The sequence below is a fragment of the Dendrobates tinctorius genome, unplaced genomic scaffold, assembly GCF_039654945.1.
Source record: "Dendrobates tinctorius isolate UK_male_01 unplaced genomic scaffold, ASM3965494v1 ptg000004l, whole genome shotgun sequence".
NCBI classification, from domain to species: domain Eukaryota; kingdom Metazoa; phylum Chordata; class Amphibia; order Anura; family Dendrobatidae; genus Dendrobates; species Dendrobates tinctorius.
The window spans coordinates 27709549-27735739 of NW_027361672.1; the positions used below are offsets into that span (position 1 = coordinate 27709549).

The 26191-nt window shown below is 41.2% G+C and overlaps 1 protein-coding gene across 2 annotated transcripts in view; it reads right to left on the reverse strand.

Moving 5' to 3' along the window:
* Positions 1–26191, reverse strand: part of ZNF407 (zinc finger protein 407) — a 740003-nt gene that overhangs the window by 679150 nt on the left and 34662 nt on the right. For both annotated transcript variants that reach the window (XM_073566596.1, XM_073566602.1), the window contains exon 2: positions 21129–25982. In XM_073566596.1, the coding sequence (XP_073422697.1) occupies positions 21129–25941 (4813 nt within the window). In that variant the 5' untranslated portion in view covers positions 25942–25982. The remainder of the gene's footprint in view (positions 1–21128; positions 25983–26191) is intronic.

A 26191-nucleotide genomic window follows, 5' to 3' on the forward strand; every position in this document is an offset into this window, starting at 1 on the left:
GTCATTAGTCTTGAGGCAACGAGGCAGAAATCTCATATTCTTGGACGTTCTGAGCACATGATCAATGGGTGTTAAAGTCACGGCTGTGGAGTCGGAGTCGTGGAGTCGGAATCGGTGCTCATTTTGGTGGAGTCGGTATAAAATGGACCGTCTCCTAAAATATATAAAAATTGGGTACAGTAATTCAATGCAGAATGTGCTGAATATTTTTTCATAGGAATTTGGGAAAGTTATGAAATGTCATATAAATGGCTGTTCTATTCCTGATCTAAGGCTACATTCACACACAGCATTTTTCCTGCGTTTTTTGAGGATACGTTTTTCAGCTGCAAAAGCAGATCAGCTTTTTAAAAAACCGCATCATCTGAAAGGTTTTTGAGCTCATAGATAATGTTTTCAATAGCAAAAGCAGATTAGAAATTTGCTCTATTTATCCATATCTGTCTATCCATATCTTATCTGTACCAAAAAGAATGAAAGCCGGGAAGCACACAGACTAACACTCCTTTTTTTTTTAGCATCAGTCAGGTACACCTCATAGCTGCCCAAAAGGACGCCCAGGACAGGCATTGCTCGTCTTCAGTAACACATCAACATCAATTGATAGTTGTAATAAATAGACTGCATTCATCACATCTTCTTAAGGTGCAGGCTTTATTTTCAAGTGTAGGGGTCTGCAGTATGAGGTTCTGCAGCAGCTGAGGTGTGCATTATGAGGTTACGCCCCCCCTAGGTTTGATCCTGGCTACGCCCATGGTGTGAATGTAGCCTGAGGATCTAGGGTTTGTCTTAGCTGAGATAAGCCATAGTGAATATAATATATTATATATTATACACATACACACACACAGTACAGACCAAAGGTTTTGGACAGACCTTCTCATTCAAAGAGTTTTCTTTATTTTCATGACTATGAAAATTGTAGATTCACTCTGAAGGCATCAAAACTATGAATTAACACATGTGGAATTATATAATTAACAAAAAAACTGTGAAACAACTGAAAACTCTGTATGTCTTATATTCTAGGTTGTTCAAAGTAGCCACCTTCTGCTTTGGTTACTGCTTTGCACACTCTTGGCATTCTCTTGATGAGCTTCAAGAGGTAGTCACCGGAAATGGTTTTCACTACACAGGTGTGCCCTGTCAGGTTTAATAAGTGGGATTTCTTGACTTATAAATGGGGTTGGGACCATCAGTTTTGTTGTGCAGAAGTCTGGTGGATACACATCTGATAGTCCTACTGAATAGACTGGTAGAATTTGCATTATGGCAAGGAAAAAGCAGCTAAGTAAAGAAAAACAAGTGGCCATCATTACTTTAAGAAATGAAGGTCAGTCAGTCCAAAAAATTGGGAAAATTTTGAAAGTGTCCCCAAGTGCAGTGGCAAAAACCATCAAAGCACTACAAAGAAACTGGCTCACATGAGGACAGCCCCAGGAAAGGAAGACCAAAGAGTCACCTCTGCTGCGGAGGATAAGTTAATCCGAGTCACCAGCCTCAGAAATTGCAGGTTAACAGCAGCTCAGATTAGAGACCAGGTCAGTGCCACACAGAGTTCTAGCAGCAGACACATCTCTACAACAACTGTTAAGAGGAGACTTTGTGCAGCAGGCATTCATGGTAAAATAGCTGCTAGGAAACCACTGCTAAGGACAGGAAACAAGCAGAAGAGACTTGTTTGGGCTAGAGAACACAAGGAATGGACATTAGACCAGTGGAAATCTGTGCTTTGGTCTGATGAGTCCAAACTTGAGATCTTTGTTTCCAACCACCGTGTCTTTGTGCAACGCAGAAAAGGTGAACAGATGGACTCTACATGCCTGGTTCCCACCGTGAAGCATGGAGGAGGTGTGATGGTGTGGGGGTGCTTTGTTGGCACTGTTGGGGATTTATTCAAAATTGAACGCATTCTGAACCAGCATGGCTACCACAGCATGTTGCAGCGGCATGCTATTCCATCCGGTTTGCGTTTAGTTGGACCATCATTTATTTTTCAACAGGACAATGACCCTGAACACACCTCCAGGCTGTGTAAGGGCTATTTGACCAAGAAGGAGAGTGATGGGGTGCTACGCCAGATGACCTGGCCTCCACAGTCACCAGACCTGAACCCAATCAAGATGGTTTGGGGTGAGCTGGACCGCTGAGTGAAGGCAAAAGGGCCAACAAGTACTAAGCATCTCTGAGAACTCCTTCAAGACTGTTGGAAGACCATTTCCGGTGACTACCTCTTGAAGCTCATCAAGAGAATGCCAAGAGTGTGCAAAGCAGTAATCAAAGCAAAAGATGGCTACTTTGAAGAACCTAGAATATAAGACATATTTTCAGTTGTTTCACACTTTTTTGTTAATTATATAATTCCTCATGTATTAATTCATAGTTTTGATGCCTTCAGAGTGAATCTACAATTTTCATAGTCATGAAAATAAAGAAAACTCTTTGAATGAGAAGGTGTGTCCAAACTTTTGGTCTGTACTTATACAGTATATGTAATCGATATTACATATTTACAATTTATTACAGTTTTTTGTGTTCTAAAGTTGTATTCCAATAAATATATTATGCACTATCTAAATATCTTGATTATTGTATCATCAAAATGATTAAATGCCTGATGTTCACATTGTACTACAATAAATTTTTCACTTAAATATAAGCGATATATGTGGGAGTCGGAGTTGGAGTCGGTGTAAGGGAAATTGAGGAGTCGGAGTCGCAGGTTTGGCTTACCGACTCCACAACCCTGGTTAAAGTTGACCTCTCAGCCATAGTGCCAAGTATCCAGATTTATTATTTGGTCTTAGAAATATATAGGAGCTTTATTTTAGTGCCGTTTGTAAACCTTTCCTCTTAAGAGTCTCTCTGCTTTACTTCATTAGACCACCTTCCTCTTATTCCCAGAGTGGCCTCAATGGGAGTTTTTATCGGATTGCCTAGTGACTGGCTGCTTTGTACTGATTGAATGAATCCCTAAGAGAAAGAACTTTCAATAAACTGATGATTTAGGTCACATTTAATTCCAATAGTCAAGATCATAAACAGTTCACTGTAGGGAAGGAGTGAACTGCCTCCAAAATTGGAAAGTTTGTGCCTATTAGCACAGCATGCAGAAATCTCTGAATAGACGTGCTTTAGTAACTAGCCCGCTGTGTTCACTGTATTTATTTGTATGAGTTAATTTGAATGTAAATGAAAGCACTAATGCAGATGTTTTTATTCAGCAGGAACATGGTGGTCATTTACTAATCTACATTCATTAAAAATATTAATAATCATCACCAGTAGACAGCAGATCTGCAAAACACTAAATTATGACACAAATACGGGAAGATATTTTATGTGAACGCCTTTATAGAATAATGTTGGCAAGAAGAGGTCTAATTCATTCATATGTATTTCTATTCCTCTCCAGACTATGTACTCTGCTGCCCCAATCCATCACCAGGAAAACCTTCACCAATCTAGGAAGCCATCAAAAAGCCCTATACCACAGATAGGGCCATGTGTTCTTAAAGGAAACCTGTCACGTCCTTAACCCCCTTTACCCCCAAGGGTGGTTTGCACGTTCATGACCGGGCCAATTTTTACAATTCTGACCACTGTCCCTTTATGAGGTAATAACTCTGGAATGCTTCCATGGATCCTGGTGATTCTCACATAGCTTTCTTGTGACATACTGTACTTCATGTTAGTGGTAAAATTTCATTCATATAACTTGCGTTTATTTGTGGAAAAAAAAATGGAAATTTTGCAAAAATTTTCAAAATTTCGCACTTTTCCAACTTTGAATTTTTATGCCTTTAAATCACAGAGATACGGCACACAAAAAACTTAAGTAACGTTTCCCACATGTTTACTTACATCAGCACACTTTTGGAACCAAAATTTTTTTTTGTTAGGAAGTTATAAGGGATAAAAGTTGACCAGCGATTTCTCATTTTTACAACACCATTTTTTTTTTTTTTTTTTTTTTTTAGGGACCACATCACGTTTGAAGTCACTTTGAGGGGTCTATATGATAGAAAATACCCAAAAGTGACACCATTCTAAAAACTGCACCCCTGACAGTACTCAAAACCACATTCAAGAAGTTCATTAAACCCTTCAGGTGCTTCACAGGAATTTTTTGAATGTTTTAAAAAAAAAAAATATGAACATTTAAATTTTTTCACAAAAAAATTACTTCAAGTCCAATTTTTTTTTTTATTTTTTACCAAGGGTAATAGGAGAAATTGGACTGCAAAAGTTATTGTGCAATTTGTCCTAAGTACACCGATACCTGAAATGTGAGGGGGGGGGAACCACTGTTTCGGCGCATGGCAGAGCTCAGAAGGGGAGGAGTGCCCCTGATGTGCCTAAACAGTGGAAACCCCGGAAACCCCCCCACAAATGACACCACTTTGGAAACTAGACCCCCCCCAAGGAACTTATCTAGATGTGTGGTGAGAACTTTAAACCCCTATGGGCTTCACATAAGTTTATAACGTACAGCCATACAATTAAAAAATCATTTTTTCCAAAAAATGATCTTTTCACCCCAATTTTTATTTTCCCAAGGGAATCAGGACCACAAAAGTTATTGTGCAATTTGTCCTGAGTACGCGGATACCCCACATGTAGGGGTAAACCAGTTTGGACGTATGGCAGAGCTCGGAAGGGAAGGAGCGCCGTTTGACTCAAAATTGGCTGATATTGAGATCGGGCGCCATGTCACGTTTGGAGAGCCCCTGATGTGCCTGAACAGTGGAAACTCCCCCACAAGTGACTCCATTTTGGAAACTAGACCCCCCAAGGAACTTATCTATTAGTGTGGTGAGCACTTTGAACCCCTAAGTGCTTCACTGAAGTTTATAACGCCCGGGCGTGAAAATAAAAAAAAAAATTAAAATAAATAAATAAATCACATTTTTTCCACAAATATGATCTTGTAGTCCCCAATTTTTTTTATTTTCCCAAGGGTAACAGGAGAAATTGGACCCCAAAAGTTGTTGTCCAATTTGTCCTGAATACGCTGATACCCCATATGTGGGAGAAAACTACTGTATGGGCACACGTCGGGGCTCGGAAGTGAAGTAGTGATGTTTTGGAATGCAGACTTTGATGGAATGGTCTGCAGATATCATGTCGTGCTGGGAGAGCCCCTGATGTGCTTAAACTGTGGAAACCCCCCCGTAAGCAACCCCATTTTGGAAACTAGACCCCCCAAGGATCTTATCTAGATGTGTTGTGAGCACTTTGAACCCCCAAATGCTTCACAGAAGTTTATAACGTAGAGCCATAAAATTACAATAAATCATACTTTTCCACAAAAATGATATATGTTTGCCCCCCATTTTTTATTTTCCCAAGGGTAACAGGAGAAATTGAACACCAAAAGTTGTTGTGCAATTTGTCCTGAGTAGGCTGATACCCCATATGTGGGGGTAAACCACTGTTTGGGCGCATGGCAGAGCTTGGAAGGGAAGGAGCACCATTTGACTTTTTCAACGCAGAATCTGCTAGAATTGAGATCAGACGTCATGTTGCGTTTGGAGAGCCCCTGATGTGCCTAAACAGTGGAACCCCCAATTCTAACTCCAACACACCCCTAACCCTAGCTCTAAGGCTGGTTTCACATTTGCGTTTTATCGCGCAGCGCATTGTGCGCTATCGATCGCACGTGCATTTGTCCCCTATATTTAAAATAGTGTGCGTAGTGTCTAGTGATTGCACGCAGGCCTCAGCGTTTCAGTGCGCTGCGCATATTCCATGTCTGCAATGAGACGCGCCGGAAGCTTCATGTTGCATTTTTTGGTCCGCCCAACGTCGTAAAAAATGTGCATGCGCGGTCAGCGCATGCAATGCGCAAGAAAATAGTATTACAGTCTATGTGCGCGCTGAATAGTGCGCATGTCAGAGCTTTGCAAGGGCGTGCGATTTCAGAGTAAACAATGTCTAGACACTGTCTAAATCCAGCCCCTCAACAAGAAACATTGTTTTGGAGCATGGGAGATAAAAGAAGGGCTTTGTAGTGCCACCTCATCACTCTCCAGACATACTGCAAGAAGAAAAGGCACCCACCCAGCGATCTTATTTTGGATCACAGCAGCTTAATGTGAATATAATTTTTCTGTGAGCCTGTGCTTTCAAATATATAATGTGTGCTAATGTTTAATTTTTTTATTTTGCTAGAATGTCTTCTGGATCCGAATACTCACCAGCAGCGGAAGAATTGGCAGACGCAGAGCGTGAGGTGAGTAGTTTGCTGTCTAGTGAAGTATACCTGCCTGTCCAAATGTTTAATTATTTATTTTCTTTTACAGACCTTCGCATCGGACCAGCCAAGTGAGGGTGACCAGCCGGAGCAGCGTACACAAAGCACGGTGGGAAAGAGACGCACGGTAGGAAAGTTTTTTCCTAATTTTTTTTTTTTTTTTAAATTTTTGGATTATGGTTTTTCTGTCCTGCTTTTCGCCCCTTTTTTTTTCTTCTATATAAATGCAAAGATTCTAAATGTATTTCTTTTTTAAGGTTCCACAACGGGATGAGGACATCTATCTAGACAATGAGCAAATGATCAGCCTTGTCCAGGAGCATGTGCCATTGTGGGACAGCCGTGACCAGCAGTACAAGGACATTGTGGTGACCCGGCGGCTATGGAATGAAGTGGCTGCAGCATTGATGGAGGGCTGGGACAGCGCCTCTGCAACTGACAAAAAGGCGTTCAGTAAGTATTTCTCTGTTGTGTGATGCTGCATTGACTCTTGATCCTGATGATACATGTGTGTTTACTGCAAGAGATCTGCTTGCAGTAAACACACGAGTCCTCTGGTTCAATAGTGTACGCATTGTGCATTGAATGCTGTCTTTTTTATGGTTCACTCTTGATCTTGATGATACATGTGGGTTTACTGCAAGAGATCTGCTTGCAGTAAACACACGTTTCCTCAAGTTCAATAGTGTACGCCTTGTTCATTGTCATGCTGTGTCCTTTTAATGGTTCACTCTTGATCCTGATGATACATGTGTGTTTACTGTAAGAGATCTCCTTGCAGTAAACACACGTGTCCTCAGGTTCAATAGTGTACGCCTTGCTCATTGTCTTGCTGTGTCTTTTTAATGGTTCACTCTTGATCCTGATGATACATGTGTGTTTACTGCAAGAGATCTCCTTGCAGTAAACACACGTGTCCTCAGGTTCAATAGTGTACGCCTTGTTCATTGTCATGCTGTGTCTTTTTAATGGTTCACTCTTGATCCTGATGATACATGTGTGTTTACTGCAAGAGATCTCCTTGCAGTAAACACATATGTCCTCAGGTTCAATAGTGTACGCATTGTGTATTGAATGCTGTCTTTTTTATGGTTCACTCTTGATCCTGATGATACATGTGGGTTTACTGCAAGAGATCTGCTTGCAGTAAACACACGTTTCCTCAGGTTCAATAGTGTACGCCTTGTTCATTGTCATGCTGTGTCTTTTTAATGGTTCACTCTTGATCCTGATGATACATGTGTGTTTAGTGCAAGAGATCTGCTTGCAGTAAACACACGTGTCCTCAGGTTAAATAGTGAATGCATTTTTATTTGAATTATTGGTGATTCAGCACTGATGACAACTCAGGTGTGTGTGGTAATACAGATACCATCATTGTGTGGTACAACCTAATTTTTTTTTCTTTTCCATTGTTTCAACAGTGAACAAAGTCCGCACACGTTGGCGTTCGATGAAGGACCATTTCAACACTGATGTTCGTGCTGAGGGACAGGTTCGCAGTGGCTCTTCTGCAAGGACAAGAACCAAGTACCGCCATCATCGGGCCTTGGAATTCTTACGACCAGTACTTGCCACCAGAGCGCAAGTTTTTTTCTTTTTTAATTTTTTTTTGGCTTAACCCTAATTTATAATCCACAGCTGATCATTCTTGTAAATGCATGATACTAATGTTTACCTTTTTTTCCACAGCACCTGGAGCAGCACCCTGCAACCTGTCACGGGAGCGGTTCTTCATCGATCGACCTCAGAACCGTCCCAGCCATCCGACAGCCAGGAAGCAAGTTGCAGGTCAGCAACACAGACAGCTGGTGACCAGGAAGCTGGTCAATCAGGTGTTCCCCTGTCCCAGGTCTCTGCCACTGGTAATGCGGGCACTACCCGCCAGCGTGCCAGAGTTCATGTACTTGAGCGAGGCCTTTCATGCCAGTCTCAAGACGCTGTCCGAAAGAGTGGAAAGTGGATTTTCTCTAATGGAACGTGGTTTTAACTACATGGAACACCTCTTCCACTCTTCCGCACAGCGCCTTGACCGGCTGGAGGCCGACCTCAATAGACCAGCGCACCATTTCTTTAGTAAAATTGAAGCGGATCACCTTAGTTCTGAGCAACAGCTGACTGTGTTACACGCCTGCAACACTGCTTACTTGCAGGCTATGCAGCAGAATCGGTACGTGCAGCAGTCAGTGTTGTCATTCCCACCTGTGCCACCACTGACTTGCTTAACCTCAGTATCGACTTCTGCTGCATATCCCTGCACAGCCATCTGCATTCCTAGCCAAGCTGGGCACCACTACACCACACCAATGTCGAGTGCTGCTGGACACTCCACCCCCGCCGCCACCACCATGTCATGCGCTGCTCCTGTCTGGAGCACCAGTACTGCCACAGTTACATCTTGGCGCACCTCCAGCGCTAAATCTCGTTGGGCCACCACCTCTTCACCTGTTCGCACAGAAAAAACATCTCCAGATCGGAGCACCGCCACTTCTCCAATGTATGAGAGCACCACCACAATTCCGCACCATACAAGGAGCACCCCAACCACCACTCTTCAGAGGACCACCACCACCACATCTCATAGGAGCACCGCCACCACTACTCTTCAGAGGATCACCGCCAACACTTCGCCTTCTCATCGCACCACCACAACTCAACATCAGAGTAGCACTGCCACCACTTAACCAGATCGGAGCACAGCCCACACTTCTCCCAACAGAAGCACCGGGCGTAATTCACCTTCCATGAGCACCGACACCAACACTTCACCTACAAGGAGCACCGTCAGCGCCACCACCGAGCACCCAAGGGGAGACCCTCATTCTGTTTTTTATTCACATTGTCCACGGACCAGCAGCTCTAGGCGGTCAAGCCATGGAAGGCGGTCACACGGTGGTAGTCGGTCCAGGCAGGTGACTCCTACCCCAAGGAAGAAAAGACAAAAGACTTTGTTACTCAATCCCCCCTCTCCTTCCAATGTTTAACAACCTTCCTCCTTTATCATGCCTAACCTCCCTTCCCCCAGTAATTTAGTAGCACCTTCACCTATAACCCCTTCCTCAGTTTCCAGCCGTTCATCCTCTTTCCATACCCCCAAAGTATCCAACACTTCTCCCAAACGTCCTTCAAAGTGAAAATAATTTTGTTAAAAAAAATAAATAAATATTGAATATTTTGTGTTCAAATAATGTTTGGTTAATGTGTCTTTCGCCGCCTACACACACTGCGCCGTACACTTTTCTTTTTTGTGTACACATAGCTCCAGAAATGACATGTTTCGGGTGTCAATTTTGGAGATATGTATTTGCACACAAGAAAAATCTATATGACGTGCATTTTTTACATGGCCTCAGTGTCTTTGCTCAGGTAGACGTAATAGATGATGGTGTTGATTGCAAGGACTATCTATTGTTACCTTGATGAGTATCCTTATCAGTTAATCTACTATGGTGTTTTGTAACATCATTTTACTGTTTGGAATACAATCCAAGGTTATTATAGATAGACCTTGTAAATCAGGGTTCCCCAACTCCAGTCCTCAAGGCCCACCAACAGATCATGTTTTCAGGATTTCCTTAGTATTGCTCACGTGATAATTGCATCACCTGTGCAATACAAAGGGAATCCTGAAAACATGATCTGTTGGTGTACCTTGAGGACAGCAGTTGGTGAACCAAGTTCTAAACAATGTCATACTCTATTTAATGTGTTTACAAACTGAGGAGATGATGTTGAAAATACACATCATATGGTCATGAACCTGGCGTTGTATCATACTTTGAAGAAAAAACCATACAGGTCTAAACACAGGCTTTTTATTAACATACACAACACATAAAAATTAGGTTACACCATTTGCTCTTGCTATGCCACCCGTCCAACATCAGAGGTGAAGTAGGTCGCAAATTGGTCCCTCATTTGACCTACTTCAACAGATGACCGTAGAGGGTGCTGATTATATTCAGGCAAGGGGTTAGGAGAGGAATCATCTAGTTCAAAACTAGGGTGCTCTCTATCCATCACAAAATTGTGTAGAACAACACAGGCCTTCACCACCTCATCCACAGTTTCTAGTTTAAGATTAATGGCTGTGGAGAGAATTTGCCATCTGGATACTAGTATACCAAAGGCACATTCTACAGTTCTTCTGGCCCTGGTCAATCTGTGATTAAAAATTCTTTTAGTGTGGTCCAAGTCCCGACTGGAGTATGGTTTGAGCAGGTGTTGGCACATCTGGAATGCCTCATCCCAACCATTACAAAGGGCTGTGGGGTCCTTTGGTGTTGGGAAGAGGCCGAGGCATGGGGAAATTGAACTAGTTGCCATACAACCTCCGTCCCATGTCTGAGTTCTTGAAAGCCTGGGAGTCATTTCCACGCCCAAATGCACCAATGTCCACTGCAACAAACTTACAGTCTGCATCAGAAATGGCCATTAGTACTGTAGAGAAGTACTTTTTATAGTTGTAGTACTCTGATCCAGTTCTCTTGGGTTTTATAATCCTGATGTGCTTCCCATCCACCGCACCCAAACAATTAGGGAAATTGCAGACTGTCCAGAATCTTTCTGCATTTTCAAGCCACTTTTCCACGGTGGGCAGGGGCATAAATTCTGGACAGAGAACGTCCCACAAAGCCCGGCAGTTGTCTGCAACTATTCCAGACAAGGTGGATATTCCAAGACGGAACTGGAAGTGCAGAGAAGAGAGGGTCTCTCTCCTGTAGCCAGGAATCTGGGACACAAAGAAACAAGAATTTATATTTGTGTATAGGGATTTTTAACACATTAAAAAAAAAAAAAAAGAAAAAAAAAAGGGGCACACCAATTAATAAATATGCATCCTTTTCTTTAAAAAAAAGGCCTCAAACCAATGCAGCATACTTTTGTAAAGTACATGGCAGATAAAGAATTCTGCCATAATATACTACTACATCAAAGAACCAATACTATCATGCAGTCAGTGGTTACGTACCGTAATGTGACCAGGAGCCGTTCCTCGGGAGGAATCGCACGACGGAGCTGTGTGTCCTGTTTACGGATGACATCTTGTACACGACCAAGTAAATACATGAAGCTTTGTTGGGACATCCGTATGTAATCCGTAAGTTTATCCGGGTTTGCCTGTAGCTCGCTGTAGAGGGTGTGGTACGCTCCATGGCTCTCCCGGAGTTCAACAATAGGATGAATCCACAAACGCCGCCGCTGCCGTCTTCGCGGTCTCTCTCTCTCTCTTTGTTCATGGCAAGCAACTGCGTAAGCTTGAGCCATCCTAATGTCCAGATCCAAGTTGAAGTGAAAGCTCTTCCAGCGCAGATCCATGTCTTCATCAAAAACTGCTAGCAACTGGGAAGAATAGCTGTAAACTAGGTCTAGATAAGGAATTCCAATAACACACGCCCACTGCTGTCCAATTGGTGTAGTATATTTTGGTCAATGATTTTGTGACATTATGAGCAATAATCGCGCAAACGCATGCAAAACGCTTACAATCGCTGCTTTTTTTGTCTTTCAGCGCATGATTATGTTCCAAAAAACGCTGCGTTTACAAGCGTTTTTTGTATGCGTTTGATGTGCGCTCCAAAGCAGCGCAAAAAAACGCTAGTGTGAAACTAGCCTAACCCTAGCCCTAACCCTAACGGGAAAATGGAAATAAATACATTTTTTAAAATGTTATTATTTTCTCTAAGGGGGTGATAACGGGGGGGGGTTTGATTTACTATTTATAGCGGGTTTTTATGTTTGGCAGCTGTCACACGCTAAAAGACGCTTTTTATTGTGAAAATAGTTTTTGCATCACCACATTTTGAGAGCTATAATTATTCCATATTTTGACCCACAGAGTTATGTGAGGTCTTATTTTTTGCGGGACGAGTTGACGTTTTTATTAGTACTGTTTTCGGGCACATGACATTTTTTGATCACTTTTTATTCTGATATTTGGGATGTAGAATGAACAAAAAACAGCATTTCATGAATTTCTTTTGGGGGGTGCATTTACACCGTTCCGCGTGTGGTAAAATTGATAAAGCGGCTTTATTCTTCAGGTAAGTATGATTACAGTGATACCTCATTTATATAATTTTTTATGATTTGGCACTTTTATACAATAAAAACAATTTTATATAAAAAATAACCCCTGAAGGCCCCCGCAGCCATATTGGATCCAGGGGCCTGCAGGGAGGAGGCCCTCGGAGCAACGCGAGCACATCGCGTTGCTCCGAGGGTCTCAGGGAAGCACACAGGGAGCCCCTTCCCTGCGCGATTCTTCCCTATGCCCCCGGCACACTGCTCGCTCCTATTGTGGGCACGTCAGCTGACATGTCCCAGCTTTGAGGTGGGCTCACAGCCGGAGCCCACCTCAAAGCGGGGGATACTGCCAGCTGACGTACTATTCCGTCAGCTGGTAGTAAGGGGTTAAGCAATTTATTTTTTTAAACTCTAAAGCAGTGATTCTTAAACTGTTAGGTGGGCCTCAGTGATGAGGTTTCCCCAACTGAGGCTCAGCGGGGGGGGGCAATTTTGAAATGAGCAATTATAGACTCCTTTTAATGGTTCTAGCAATTTCTGGTTAAGCATCAAAATGGACTCCTTCTGTGCTTATTTCATTCTTCTCCAGAGTTCCCGAGACAAATTTTACAATTCCTTGAAGTAAATTCCATGGCCTCCAACCAACAACCCAAACATCATCATGTTCAGGCTGATGAGACCCAAGTAGAAAAAAAGAACCAAAATATATGTAGACTGGAGCTGGCAGATATTTTCTATAACTTTGATTATTAAAAGCAGAACCACATTGTTATATATATAGGGGATCAGCTTCTGCTAATCTGCAGAAGATGTGTGCGTTGACGTGCCATTTCAGAAAGCAATTACAACAAATCGGAACGATGCTCAAAGTGTGCTAACTTTTACTAAATGTTACAATCAATGATGTAACTTCTATAAGTAAGGTTGCTCTGTCGTATATTGATAGTTACCTCACTTTCACATACACATTAACTTGATTTTAAATGCAATTAATACATATAGTCAAGGAAGAATAATGGACTACATTCTGCACTTAACCTGGTGGACATTTTCAAATGGCACAAGTGACCAGTGCAAACCTATTTTGCATTGTAAACGACTAAATAAATCTTAATGGATTAAGAATGATCAGCTATCAACACACAAGGGAAATTAAGTGCTGAAATGCCTACATTGATTATTTTAAATTATTAGCCTTACTCTGTTCTTGAATTTGTATGCTTTTAGTGAGCTTTAACACATTTACAAGACTTATTGACTATAATTACAAGAGAATTCAAGTAATGGACACATCAATTATAAGCAACATGTCTTGACCAGACATTGGCATAAAGAATTCTAAAGAGAACTCCATTAGCATCTCCTCTTTCATTTTATTCACTTTTATCTGACTTATGAGGGCATTTTGAGGGCTTCCACTAGACCCCTAACCAGCTCTATTTTTTTGTACAAATTTTCATTAGTAACATACAGTTAATACGTATTTTAAATTTACCGTACACCTATTTTTATGCATCTAGAATATTTTCTGCACTTAATAAATTGTGCATATATATATAATTATATATATATATATATATATATACACACATATATAAAAGTAAAAACTGCAAACTTCATATCTTGTGCTTTTATTTCCCTCTATTTCACATTGTAATGCAGGTTAAAAAAAGAATACTGTAATAATTATAGATACGTTATTTTTTATATATTTTAAGACAGAAGGATGAGACTGCGTGCATATATTACAGATTGCCCACACATAGGTGGGTAGGACTACTAGGACTTCAAGATTCAAATACACAACTTTGTCCTTCTCTTTTTAAAAGAACCTGTCATTTTACTTTCTACTAGCTGAAGATCCCGGCGTTGCCTGGGCATAGTAACCAACTGTGGTTAGTTATAACAAATTGTAATGATTATATTGCACATAAAAACATTTCACATCATATATTCAACACTACAGATTTGCAACACAAATTAACTAAAACAATTACCCAAGTATTGATAGTATTTTATTTTCAACTCATTCAAGATTTTTGGCTTTTCCTTTCGGTGCAAAGATGAACAGACTTTTGACAGTTCCAACTCTTGAACAGACCACGTAAAGTTGATCATGAGAAAAGCATGGAGATTGCAAATCGATCCCTACTACTTTCAAGGACTGTCCCTGAGCATTGTTAATGGACATTGCAAATTGCAGTTGAACTGGAAACTGGAGGCGTCTAAAATCAAAAAACAAATCAGATGGAATGAGTGGAATTTTTGGAATGAAAATGTCCTCTCCTTTGGCACATCCTGTTTCTGAGCTGTGTATCTAATCCTATCCTGTGTGATAATGTCTGCTGAGCTGTGTATCTAATCCTCTCCTGTGTGATACTGACTGGTCAGCCGTGTATCTAATCCTATCCTGTGTGATACTGTCTGCTGAGCCATGTATCTAATACTATTCTGTGTGATACTGACTGCTGAGCAGTGTATCTAATCCTATCTTGTATGATACTGTCTGCTGAGCTGTGTATCTAATCCTATCCTGTATGATACTGTCTGCTGAGCTGTGTATCTAATCCTATCTTGTGTGATACTGACTACTGAACTGTGTATCTAATCCTATCCTGTATGATACTGTCTGCTGAGCCATGTGTCTAATCCTCTCCTGTGTGATACTGACTGCTGAGCTGTGTATCTAATCCTACCCTGTGTGATACTGACTGCTGAGTCGTGTACCTAATCCTATCATGTGTGTTACTGACTGCTCAGCCGTGTATCTAATCCTATCCTGTGTGATACTGACTGCTCAGCCGTGTATCTAATCCTATCCTGTGCGATACTGACTGCAGAGCCATGTATCTAATCCTATTCTGTGTGATACTGTCTGCTGAGCCATGTATCTAATACTATCCTGTGTGATACTGACTGCTGAGCTGTGTATTGTGAGAATCATGTGGGAACAGTGGATGAGGGCAGGTATATCTCGCCCAGATACCTTTCCTATGTGGCCTAGTCTGGTCAGTATATCACCTGGGTACTAACGAATAATGGGAGGCGGATATAAAAGGATTCCAGGTGGTTGTGTGAGTGTCTCAGCCTGGGAACACAGAGAGCCTGTCTGTGTGAGAGACACACGTGAATGAAAGCAGCGCCCACGGTAACTGTGGTTTCGCTGGACGGGAGAAGCCCGCCAGTTGGTAGTTAGGTTGTACCTTGTTTAGTTAGTGCCGGACAGGCAAGGATTTGTTTTATGTTTTTTTTCCTTTATGCATTGCTTTCACCTTTAATAAACCTGACCCAGTGTCAGTTATACCCGGACCCCGGCTGTGCGCCTGAGTTTCATGCTGAACGCACGTGACCTTTGACCCCAGCAAAGGTGATCCCGGAGTGTTTTATCACAGCATCTGATCCTATCCTTTGTGATACTGACTGCTGAGCTGTGTATCTAATCCTATCCTGTGTGATACTGACTGCTGAGCCATGTGTCTAATTCTCTCCTGTGTGATACTGACTGCTGAGCTGTGTACCTAATCCTATCGTGTGTTACTGACTGCTCAGCCGTGTATCTAATCCTATCCTGTGTGTTACTGACTGCTCAGCCTTGTATCTAATTCTATCCTGTGTGATACTGACTGCTGAGCTGTGTATCTAATCCTATCCTGTGTGATACTGACTGCTGAGCCGTGTACCTAATCCTATCATGTGTGTTACTGACTGCTCAGCCGTGTATCTAATCCTATCCTGTATGATACTTACTGCTGAGCCGTGTATCTAATCCTATCCTGTGTGATACTGACTGCTGAGCTGTGTACCTAATCCTATCGTGTGTTACTGACTGCTCAGCCGTGTATCTAATCCTATCCTGTGTGTTACTGACTGCTCAGCCTTGTATCTAATTCTATCCTGTGTGATACTGACTGCTGAGCCGTGTAGCTAATCCTATCCTGTGTGATACTGACTGCTGAGCCGTGTACCTAATCCTATCATGTGTGTTACTGACTGCTCAGCCGTGTATCTAATCCTATCCTGTCTGATACTTACTGCTGAGCCGTGTATCTAATCCTATCCTGTGTGATACTGACTGCAGAGCTGTGTATCTAATCCTAGTCTGTGTGATACTGTCTGCTGAGCAGTGTATCTAATCCTATTCTGTGTGATACTGTCTGCTGAGCAGTGTATCTAATCCTATTCTTTGTGCTGAGTTCTGTATCTAATCCTATCCTGTGTGATACTGACTGCTGAGCTGTGTATCTAATCCTATCGTGTGTTACTGACTGCTGAGCCGTGTATCTATTCCTATCCTGTGTGATACTGACTGCTGAGCTGTGTATCTAATCCTATCCTGTGTGATATTGACTGCTGAGCCATGTGTCTAATCCTATCCTGTGTGATATTGACTGCAGAGCCGTGTATCTAATAATATCCTGTGTGCTGAGCTGTGTATCTAATCCTATCCTGTGTGATACTGACTGCTGAGCTGTGTATCTAATCCTATCCTGTGTGATACTGACTGCTGAGCTGTATATCTAATCCTATCCTGTGTGATACTGACTGCTGAGCTGTGTATCTAATCCTATCCTATGTGATATTGACTGCTGAGCTGTGTATCTAATCCTATCCTGTGTGATATTGACTGCTGAGCCATGTGTCTAATCCTATCCTGTGTGATATTGACTGCAGAGCCGTGTATCTAATAATATCCTGTGTGCTGAGCTGTGTATCTAATCCTATCCTGTGTGATACTGACTGCTGAGCTGTGTATCTAATCCTATCCTGTGTGATACTGACTGCTGAGCTGTATATCTAATCCTATCCTGTGTGATACTGACTGCTGAGCCATGTGTCTAATCTTCTCCTGTGTGATACTGACTGCTGAGCTGTGTATCTAATCCTATCCTGTGTGATACTGACTGCAAAGCCGTGTATCTAATCCTATTCTGTGTGATACTGTCTGCTGTGCATCTAATCCTATCCTGTGTGATACCGACTGCTAAGCTGTGTATCTAATCCTCTCCTGTGTGATACTGACTGCTGAGCTCTGTATCTAATCCTATCCTGTGTGATACTGACTGCTGAGCTGTGTATCTAATCCTATCCTGTGTGATACCGACTGCTGAGCAGTGTATCTAATCCTATCCTGTGTGATACCGACTGCTGAGCAGTGTATCTAATTCTATCCTGTGTGATACCATCTGCTGAGCCGTGTATCTATTCCGTTCTTGTGTGATACTGACTGCTGAGCCGTGTACCTAATGCTATCATGTGTGTTACTGACTGCTCAGCCGTGTATCTAATCTTATCCTGTGTGATACTGACTGCTGAGCCGTGTATCTAATCCTATCCTGTGTGATGCTGACTGCTGAGCCGGGTATCTAATCCTATTCTGTGTGATACTGTCTGCTGAGCCGTGTATCTATTCCTATCCTGTGTGATACTGACTGCTGAGCTGTGTATCTAATCCTATCCTGTGTGATACTGACTGCTGAGCCATGTGTCCAATCCTCTCCTGTGTGATACTGACTGCTGAGCTGTGTATCTAATCCTATCCTGTGTGATACTGACTGTTGAGCCATGTATCTAATCCTATCCTGTGTGATACTGACTGCTGAGCTGTATATCTAATCCTATCCTGTGTGATACTGACTGCTGAGCTGTGTATCTAATCCTATCCTATGTGATATTGGATGTTGAGAAGGCTGAACTTTTAAATTCCTATTTTGCATCTGTTTTCTCTCAGAAAGGAAATGTAACATCAACTGTTATTCACTGTCCTATTAAGGGAATAGAAGAATCCAGGATATCTATAAACAGAAAGATAGTGAGGAAACACTTAGCTAGCCTAAATGAATTCAAGTCTCCAGGTCCAGATGAATTACACCCCAGAGTACTGAAGGAGATAGCAGAAGAAATTTTTGAACCCCTCTCTATAATCTTTGAAAATTCTTGGAGAACAGGAGAAGTGCCAGAAGACTGGAGAAGAGCAAATGTTGTTCCTGTCTTCAAAAAGGGGAAGAAGGTGGACCCAGGTAACTATAGGCCGGTGAGTCTGACTTCTATACCAGGAAAGATCTTTGAACAAATTATTAAACAACATGTATGTCAATACCTGGATAAGAATGAAGTGATTAAACAGAGTCAGCATGGGTTTGTAACTAATAAGTCATGTCAGACTAACTTAATTTCCTTCTATGACGGTATCACTGATTGGGTGGATCAAGGAAATGCTGTAGATATAGTATATCTTGACTTCAGGAAAGCATTTGACAAAGTCTCTCATACAATCCTTATTGAAAAAATGATTAAGTATGGAATGGACAAGGCAACTGTTAGGTGGATTCATAACTGGCTTAGTGATTGGACCCAAAGAGTGGTCGTAAATGGCTGCACATCCAGTTGGAAGAATGTCTCAAGTGGGGTACCACAGGGCTCTGTCCTGGGCCCTGTATTGTTCAACATCTTTATCAACGATTTAGATGAAGGAATTGAGGGTAAACTGATTAAATTTGCTGATGACACAAAGCTAGGAGGGATAGCTAATACTAGAGAAGAGAGAGAGAGGATTCAAAAAGATTTAAATAAACTGGAGAAGTGGGCAGCAACTAACAGAATGGTTTTTAACAGGGAGAAATGCAAAGTACTACATCTGGGCAATAAAAATGGAAAAAGCATATATAGAATGGGAGGAATAGGGCTAAGTGACAGCACATGTGAAAAAGACTTGGGTATACTAATAGATCACAGACTGAATATGAGTCAACAGTGTGATGCAGCAGCAAAAAAGGCAAATGCAATTCTAGGATGTATTAACAGAAGCATACAGTCTAGATCACGTGAAGTCATTATTTCCCTCTACTCCTCTTTGGTCAGACCTCATCTGGAATATTGTGTCCAGTTTTGGGCACCACATTTTAAAAAAGACATCAACAAACTGGAGCAAGTTCAGAAAAGAGCGACCAGAATGGTGACCGGTCTGCAAACCCTGTCTTATGAGGAAAGGTTGCAGGATTTGGGAATGTTTAGTTTGCAAAAGAGAAGACTGAGAGGAGACTTAATAGCTGTCTACAAATATCTAAAGGGCTGTCACATTGTAGAAGGATCAACTTTATTCTCATTTGCACAAGGAAAGACTAGAAGCAATGGGATGAAACTGAATGGGAGGAGACACAGATTAGATATTAGAAAAAACTTTTTGACAGTTAGAGTGATCAATGAGTGGAACAGGCTGCCACGAGAAGTGGTGAGTTCTCCTTCAATGGAAGTCTTCAAACAGAGGCTGGACAGACATCTGACTGGGATGATTTAGCGAATCCTGCTTTGAGCAGGGGGTTGGACCAGATGGCCCAGGAGGTCCCTTCCAACTCTACGATTCTATGATTCTATGATACTGGGCTCCCCCTGCAGTCTGTGTCAGAGGGTGGTCTATGTTGGCACGGTAATAAATGGTGTTATTTCCAGCTTTACAGAAGGACGATAACACCATAGAAATGATAAGGCCAAATTGTTTGGTGAATTCGAACGCGTGGGGTTAAAATTTCGCCTCACAACATAGCCTATGACGCTCTCATGGTCCAGACGTGTGACTGTGCAACATTTTGTGGCTGTAGCTGTGACGGTGCAGATGCCAATCCCGGACATACACACACACACACACATTGAGCTTTATGTATTAGATGCAAATTGTCTCTTCAGAGAGAAAGAGGACTAGAACTCTACTGCCACCTATTGGAAGTAACAATCCTAAAAGTCAATGTTGACCCTTTAACGAGCCTTGTTACATGACTTAGGATAAAAGCCAAGCCAGAATCTCAATTTGCAGGTAAACTGTATTTCGGGGTACTGCCCCTCGTCAGTGCAAAGTGTGAGATCTGGTTTGGCTGTGAGTGAGTCGTCTGACCGATATCCAAGAAGTATAATTTTTCCTTGCAGACAATGTCGAGATGAGGAGACTTAAAGCCGCAATGCTCCTCTGAGAAATATGCTAATTATGCAAATTGTCTCTTCAGAGAGGAAGAGGACTAGAACTCTAGTGCCACCTATTGGAAGTAGCAATATATCAGATGAAAACAGTAATGCTTCAGATAACTCACACTTTTAAACAGTAGAGGCAACATAGACAAATGGGTTCCAATTTAATACAGGAGCAACTAAAATAAACAAGAACATCTGCCATAAAGTGGCACTCCATTCGGGCCACACTTCGACAACCAAAGGCTTCAGAAGACTACACCTTTAAAGGAGTTGTTCCACGAAGAAAGTACATTTTAATCTATAGATCCCACAATTGGATGTGTAAAAAATAATGACCCTTGTGCCAAGATAATCTGAAACATGTGCTCCTGCTATGTACTGTGTAATGGCTGTGTCCGACCGTGAGCAGCTGCTCCAGTTTACGGTCGGCGCATACCACAGTTCCTGGCCGGAGGGGATAGCATTTGCCACTTACGATAGTTGAGTATATAGACTAAACTGCAGTGGCTCGCAGATGGTGCTTTCTGAATTAACACAATTACCTGCCTGTATTATCACGTGAATCAGTTTTTCTACAACGTCTCCGGAAATCTGAGCTCATCCTTAATCAAGTCAGTGACATAGGAGCTCCAGTGGCTGCTGACCTTATATGTCAAGGACTTGATTTGATACGAGGAGTACAGATTGCTGGAGACGTCACTGAATCCTGTGATAAAACAGGCAGGTAAATGTGTTACATTAGAATATAGAAAATATAATGTGTAAAATATAAAAATCTTTTGAACATGAATGCTTGTTTAAACAAAAAAAAAGGGAATTGGAGGCAGCCAGTCACACAAATCATTTAGACGCTTACACACACACATAGGTTATTAGGTTGCCTTACCTGTATGCGTTCGTATATGGGCAAGGAATGCCATAGAATTACTGCTTTTGCATATCTTGCCACAGTATTTGCACACATTTCCTTGATTTTCTTCTCTTTCTTTGTTTATCTGCTCCGTATCCTCCTCAATGTACTTTTTGACCTCTCGGAGCAATTCTTCATGCTGTTCTTTAATATGTATGAATAAACTCTGTTCAGAATCAAAAGGTTCAGTGCATTTTACACATTTAAATGTTCCACCTCCTTCACGTCGCTCTTCAAAACTGGCCAACTCATTTTTGTTATGGCCAATGCTGGCCAAATGCTGATGAAGATTACTTTCTGTAAAAAAGGATTTCCCGCACAGCAGGCAATGGAAATGTTTTTCTTTTACTGGATGTTTCATAGAAATATGAACATTTAACCCACTGAGGCCATCAGCTAGGAATCCACATTCATTGCATCGGATTCGGTTGGAGTCTCCTTGAGAATGTCCATTGGCTTTTTTTTTCCTTGTCAGTTGGGGCTCCTGTCTTTTGGGAGCAAGGCCGCTGAACTTTGATGTACTGGTTGTATCAGCTTCTAAAGACTCACTGCAAACAATTTTTAGCTTTACAATTGAAGAATCAAAAATGTGCTCGCTTTTACTAATAATGCTATTAGGTTCTGAAGAAACTTCAGTCACTACTTCACTCTCTGAAAGCTTCTCAGGATCATTATTGGTAACGGTGTCTTTACCGACAGAGTCTTCATGGCCTAAACAGATCTGTTCAGTAACCTCTGTGACGGGGCTTTCCTCTGTGCTTAAAGCAACTGAATTTGTTGGCTGTAGCATTTCATCTTTTACTAATAAATCAGTGTTTTTTTCCAAGTCCTCTAATTTACCATCTTCTGTGAGTTCAGACTCATCTACCACTTGGGATACATTATTATTCGTCTGTAAAACGGGGCACAGATCTATATTCCCATTACTGGACAGTGGGCTCTGATCAATTTCTACAACACCTTCATTAGAGACATTATATGGCAATCCTTGTACAACACATTCTGCCTTTTCCATAGCTGAAGGACATGGAGGCTTAAGAGGAGCTTGACGATTGACTTTGTGTATCTCAGAGGACACATGTGTGAGCATATCCTTGTGTGTTGGAGCATAGAAATCACATGCTTTACAGTAATATTTATATGCCTTCATATGTTTCTTTTTTACATGCATCTCTAAAGATGTAGCGTCCCCAACAAATTCACAATAGATGCATTTCTCATTTCCAAGATTTGTGCATACATTTTGTACATCTACAACTGTGCCAAGATGTTCATGAGTAGATGTAGCTTCCTGCATACTAACTGGATGATCAGTAGGGACAGGTTGCTCCGGGGAAGTGATCAAATGTTTATTAATAATAGCTAAAGCATTTCCTTTTTTCTTAACAGAAGCTTCAAACTTTGTACCATCGGTGGAAACCACAATTTCGTTTTTCTGCTGGTTGAATTGCTGCTCTTCTACACGATTCTTATGCTTTTTAGTTACACAGTGGCGCTCCATGTCGCCTTTAGTTACGGTGTCATAATTACATACCTTGCATTTATAGTTGTACTGATGCGTATGTTTCCTCCTAATATGCACTTTAAGGTTCGTTACACTGGATGCTATAAGTCCACAATGAGGGCAAGCGATAGGAAGATTTCCCTTCGGCCGTCCTCTTTTTGGAGTGTTTAAACACATGGGAGCAGTTTGACTTGGAGCGTGTTTAGAACATGCAGATTCTTCAGTGGAGGGAGCAACTAATTCAGAAGGTGCCGGTGCTTCACCGCCATCCTCGTCTCGAGGTCCATCTTTGTGCATCACTGAAGGCTCAAATGAAACCCTCTCAATGCACTCATCAAAAAGTAACCCAATGTTGTTTTTCTTGGCGTTTTCAATATGTTTACTCCGTTTTATGTGTCTCTCCATACCTTCCTTATACATTGTATATATATTGCATGCTTTACATAAAAAGTGATAATCACGTGTATGGCGAAGCTTGATATGTCTTGTCAAGACTGTAGATGATCTAGTTTTATAGAAACACTTTTTGCATTGAAATTGAGGTTTCTTGATTTCTTTTTCAATACAATCCGTTGCTAGTACTTCTACTTCTTGAAGAGCAGCATGATTCTCATCTTCGTTCGGAGACTCTTTTGAAAAATCCGTCTTCACGACGTTCTCGACATAAATATTACTTTTGTCATGCATCCCGATGTGTGCCTCTGTTGTTTCATGGTGTAACTTGTCATCAAGTGATTTAAAGTAAATATTGCAAACATTGCATCGAAAAGACATCTCGAGTTTGGATTTCATGTGACTTTCAATACAATCTATTACTGGTACTTCTACTTCTTGAAGAACAGCATGATTCTCATCTTCTTTCTGAGTTTCTTTTGCAAGATCCATCTTCACCACCAGGTTCTTAACATTAGTATTACAGTTTTTGTCATTCACCCCAATGTGTGCCTCTGATGTTTCATGGTGTAACTTGTCATGTGATTTAAAGTAAATCTTGCAAACACTGGAATTAAAATACATCTCATGTTTGGATTTTATGCGATTTTCCATACTATCCATTAGTGGTACTTCTACTTCTTGAAGACCAGCATTATTCTCATCTTCTTTCTGAGATTCTTTCGCAAGATCTGTCTTCCCCACCATGTTTTCGACATTAGTATTACCTCTTTTGTCCTGTGACCAGATGTGTGCCTCTGATGTTTCATGGTGTAACTTGTCATCGAGCGATTTAAAGTAAATTTTGCAAACATTGCAATGAAAATACATCTCGTGTTTGGATTTCATGTGACGTTTGAAGGTTGACTTACTTGTAGTTTCGAGCCCACAGAGGTAACAATTTAACAAAACAGTACTTTTCTTATGATTATCATTTTGGCAATGCTTTTCAAACTCCTCTCTGGTCACACACGAGTATCCACATGGTTGACAATAAAACTGCATTTGAGTAGCATGGCTCTTCCAGAAATGAACAATAAAGTTTTCTTTGGTACTAGCGACATCCTTACAGTATAAACAACCATACTGTTCTGTAAGCTGCGTAGATTGTATTAGCTTGAATGTAGCAAGCTGTGAATTACTTTCAACATCATGAAGAACTTCCTCATGAGTAGAGCTTTCACTTGTCAGATATGTTGCCGTTGCAGATTTTTTGAGGAATGTTTTTATTGGAGGATTTCCATTTCCCTTTAAACACACGATGGAATCTTCAAGTTTACCTTTACTACTTATCAGACGTTTCTTTAATTGTCCAAAATTATGCTTTCGTCTAAATAAGTATCTCCTCTCCTGTTTGTTCCGATCATTCTTCAGCTTGGCTTTTATCTTACTAATGGTTTTTGTTAAACTTCCTACTTTCTTTTTTTCTTCCGACTCTCTGACACAAAACGCGTCTTCTGGGTTTTGGTTGCAAGTATTCAATGAGGAGGCACAAAACACTTTTTTCTCATCACTGTGTGAGGCTGCTCCTTCCATCTGTAAAGTCCTCATATTATCCATGTTGGTAGGAAGTTGATCATCTTGACTCAAAGCAGCGTGTGTTTCTAATATTTTAAGAGCAGGCACTGACGTCTGATTTCTACATTTACTTATTGCAATTGTTCCATCTTTATCACACTTTTTCATGCATAACTTTTCTTCCGTAATAGGTTCTTGACTTTTTTGATCAATAACAACCTTTGTTAATAAGAATGTTTCATATGCACTTTGGAAGTGTTTTTCGAACTGGGTTGAAGAACTGTTTATAGAAGGGACTTCAGAAGCCTGACATGCATTATTGTCAACAGGACCATCCTCAAGTTTCTCATCCACAGTGTCAAGTTCATCCTCTAGTTTCTCATCCACAGTGCCCAGTTCATCCTCTAGTTTCTCATCCACAGTGTCAAGTTCATCCTCAAGTTTCTCATCCACAGTGTCAAGTTCATTCTCAAGTTTCTCATCCACAGTGTCGAGTTCATCCTCAAGTTTCTCATCCACAGTGTCGAGTTCATCCTCAAGTTTCTCATCCACAGTGTCGAGTTCATCCTCAAGTTTCTCATCCACAGTGTCGAGTTCATCCTCAAGTTTCTCATCCACAGTGTCGAGTTCATCCTCAAGTTTCTCATCCACAGTGTCGAGTTCATCCTCAAGTTTCTCATCCACAGTGTCGAGTTCATCCTCAAGTTTCTCATCCACAGTGTCGAGTTCATCCTCAAGTTTCTCATCCACAGTGTCGAGTTCATCCTCAAGTTTCTCATCCACAGTGTCCAGTTTATCCTCAAGTTTCTCATCCACAGTGACCAGTTTATCCTCAAGTTTCTCATCCACAGTGTCCAGTTTATCCTCTAGTTTCTCATCCACAGTGTCCAGTTTATCCTCTAGTTTCTCATCCACAGTGTCCAGTTTATCCTCTAGTTTCTCATCCACAGTGTCCAGTTTATCCTCTAGTTTCTCATCCACAGTGTCAAGTTTATCCTCTTTGGTTGATGTGGGACAACCTATAGATTGCTGATCAGTGGAGCTCAGAACATATTGAACGGTCTCCGTTGTTTCCACTTGACTGACATGCAAGTAATGTTGGCCATCAAGATAATCCTGTTTATGGACTTCCTTCTCTGGTACGGACAACTGTGGTCCCAACTTTGCTCTTTTTGGCAAACAAGTGTTTTCAGAGTCCTCTCTAGCCTCACTAGACTGTGGATATGGTCTTTTATTGTTTGCAGATTCATCTTTAGTGATGTTCGTACTATCTTTTTTCTCAATAGACACCACTTCTGCTATAGATTGATTTCCTTCATTCTTTTCATTTTCCATATTTAGTAAGTCATCAAATGTCCATTGATAAGAAACTTTCCCTAAGAATAAAAAAAAAAAAAAAACATGTAAGTGATAAAAGTAACAATGGACAATATAAATACATTTTAAAAGTAGTATCTGAATTCTTTTCCTCACATGGAGATCTTTACAGTGATTAAAAAATATAGGAAGAAATTATTTTCTCAGTGAGGAAAAATATTGGAAGCTATGTCATTCCAGGACATCACACAAGATTACATTGCAAAGA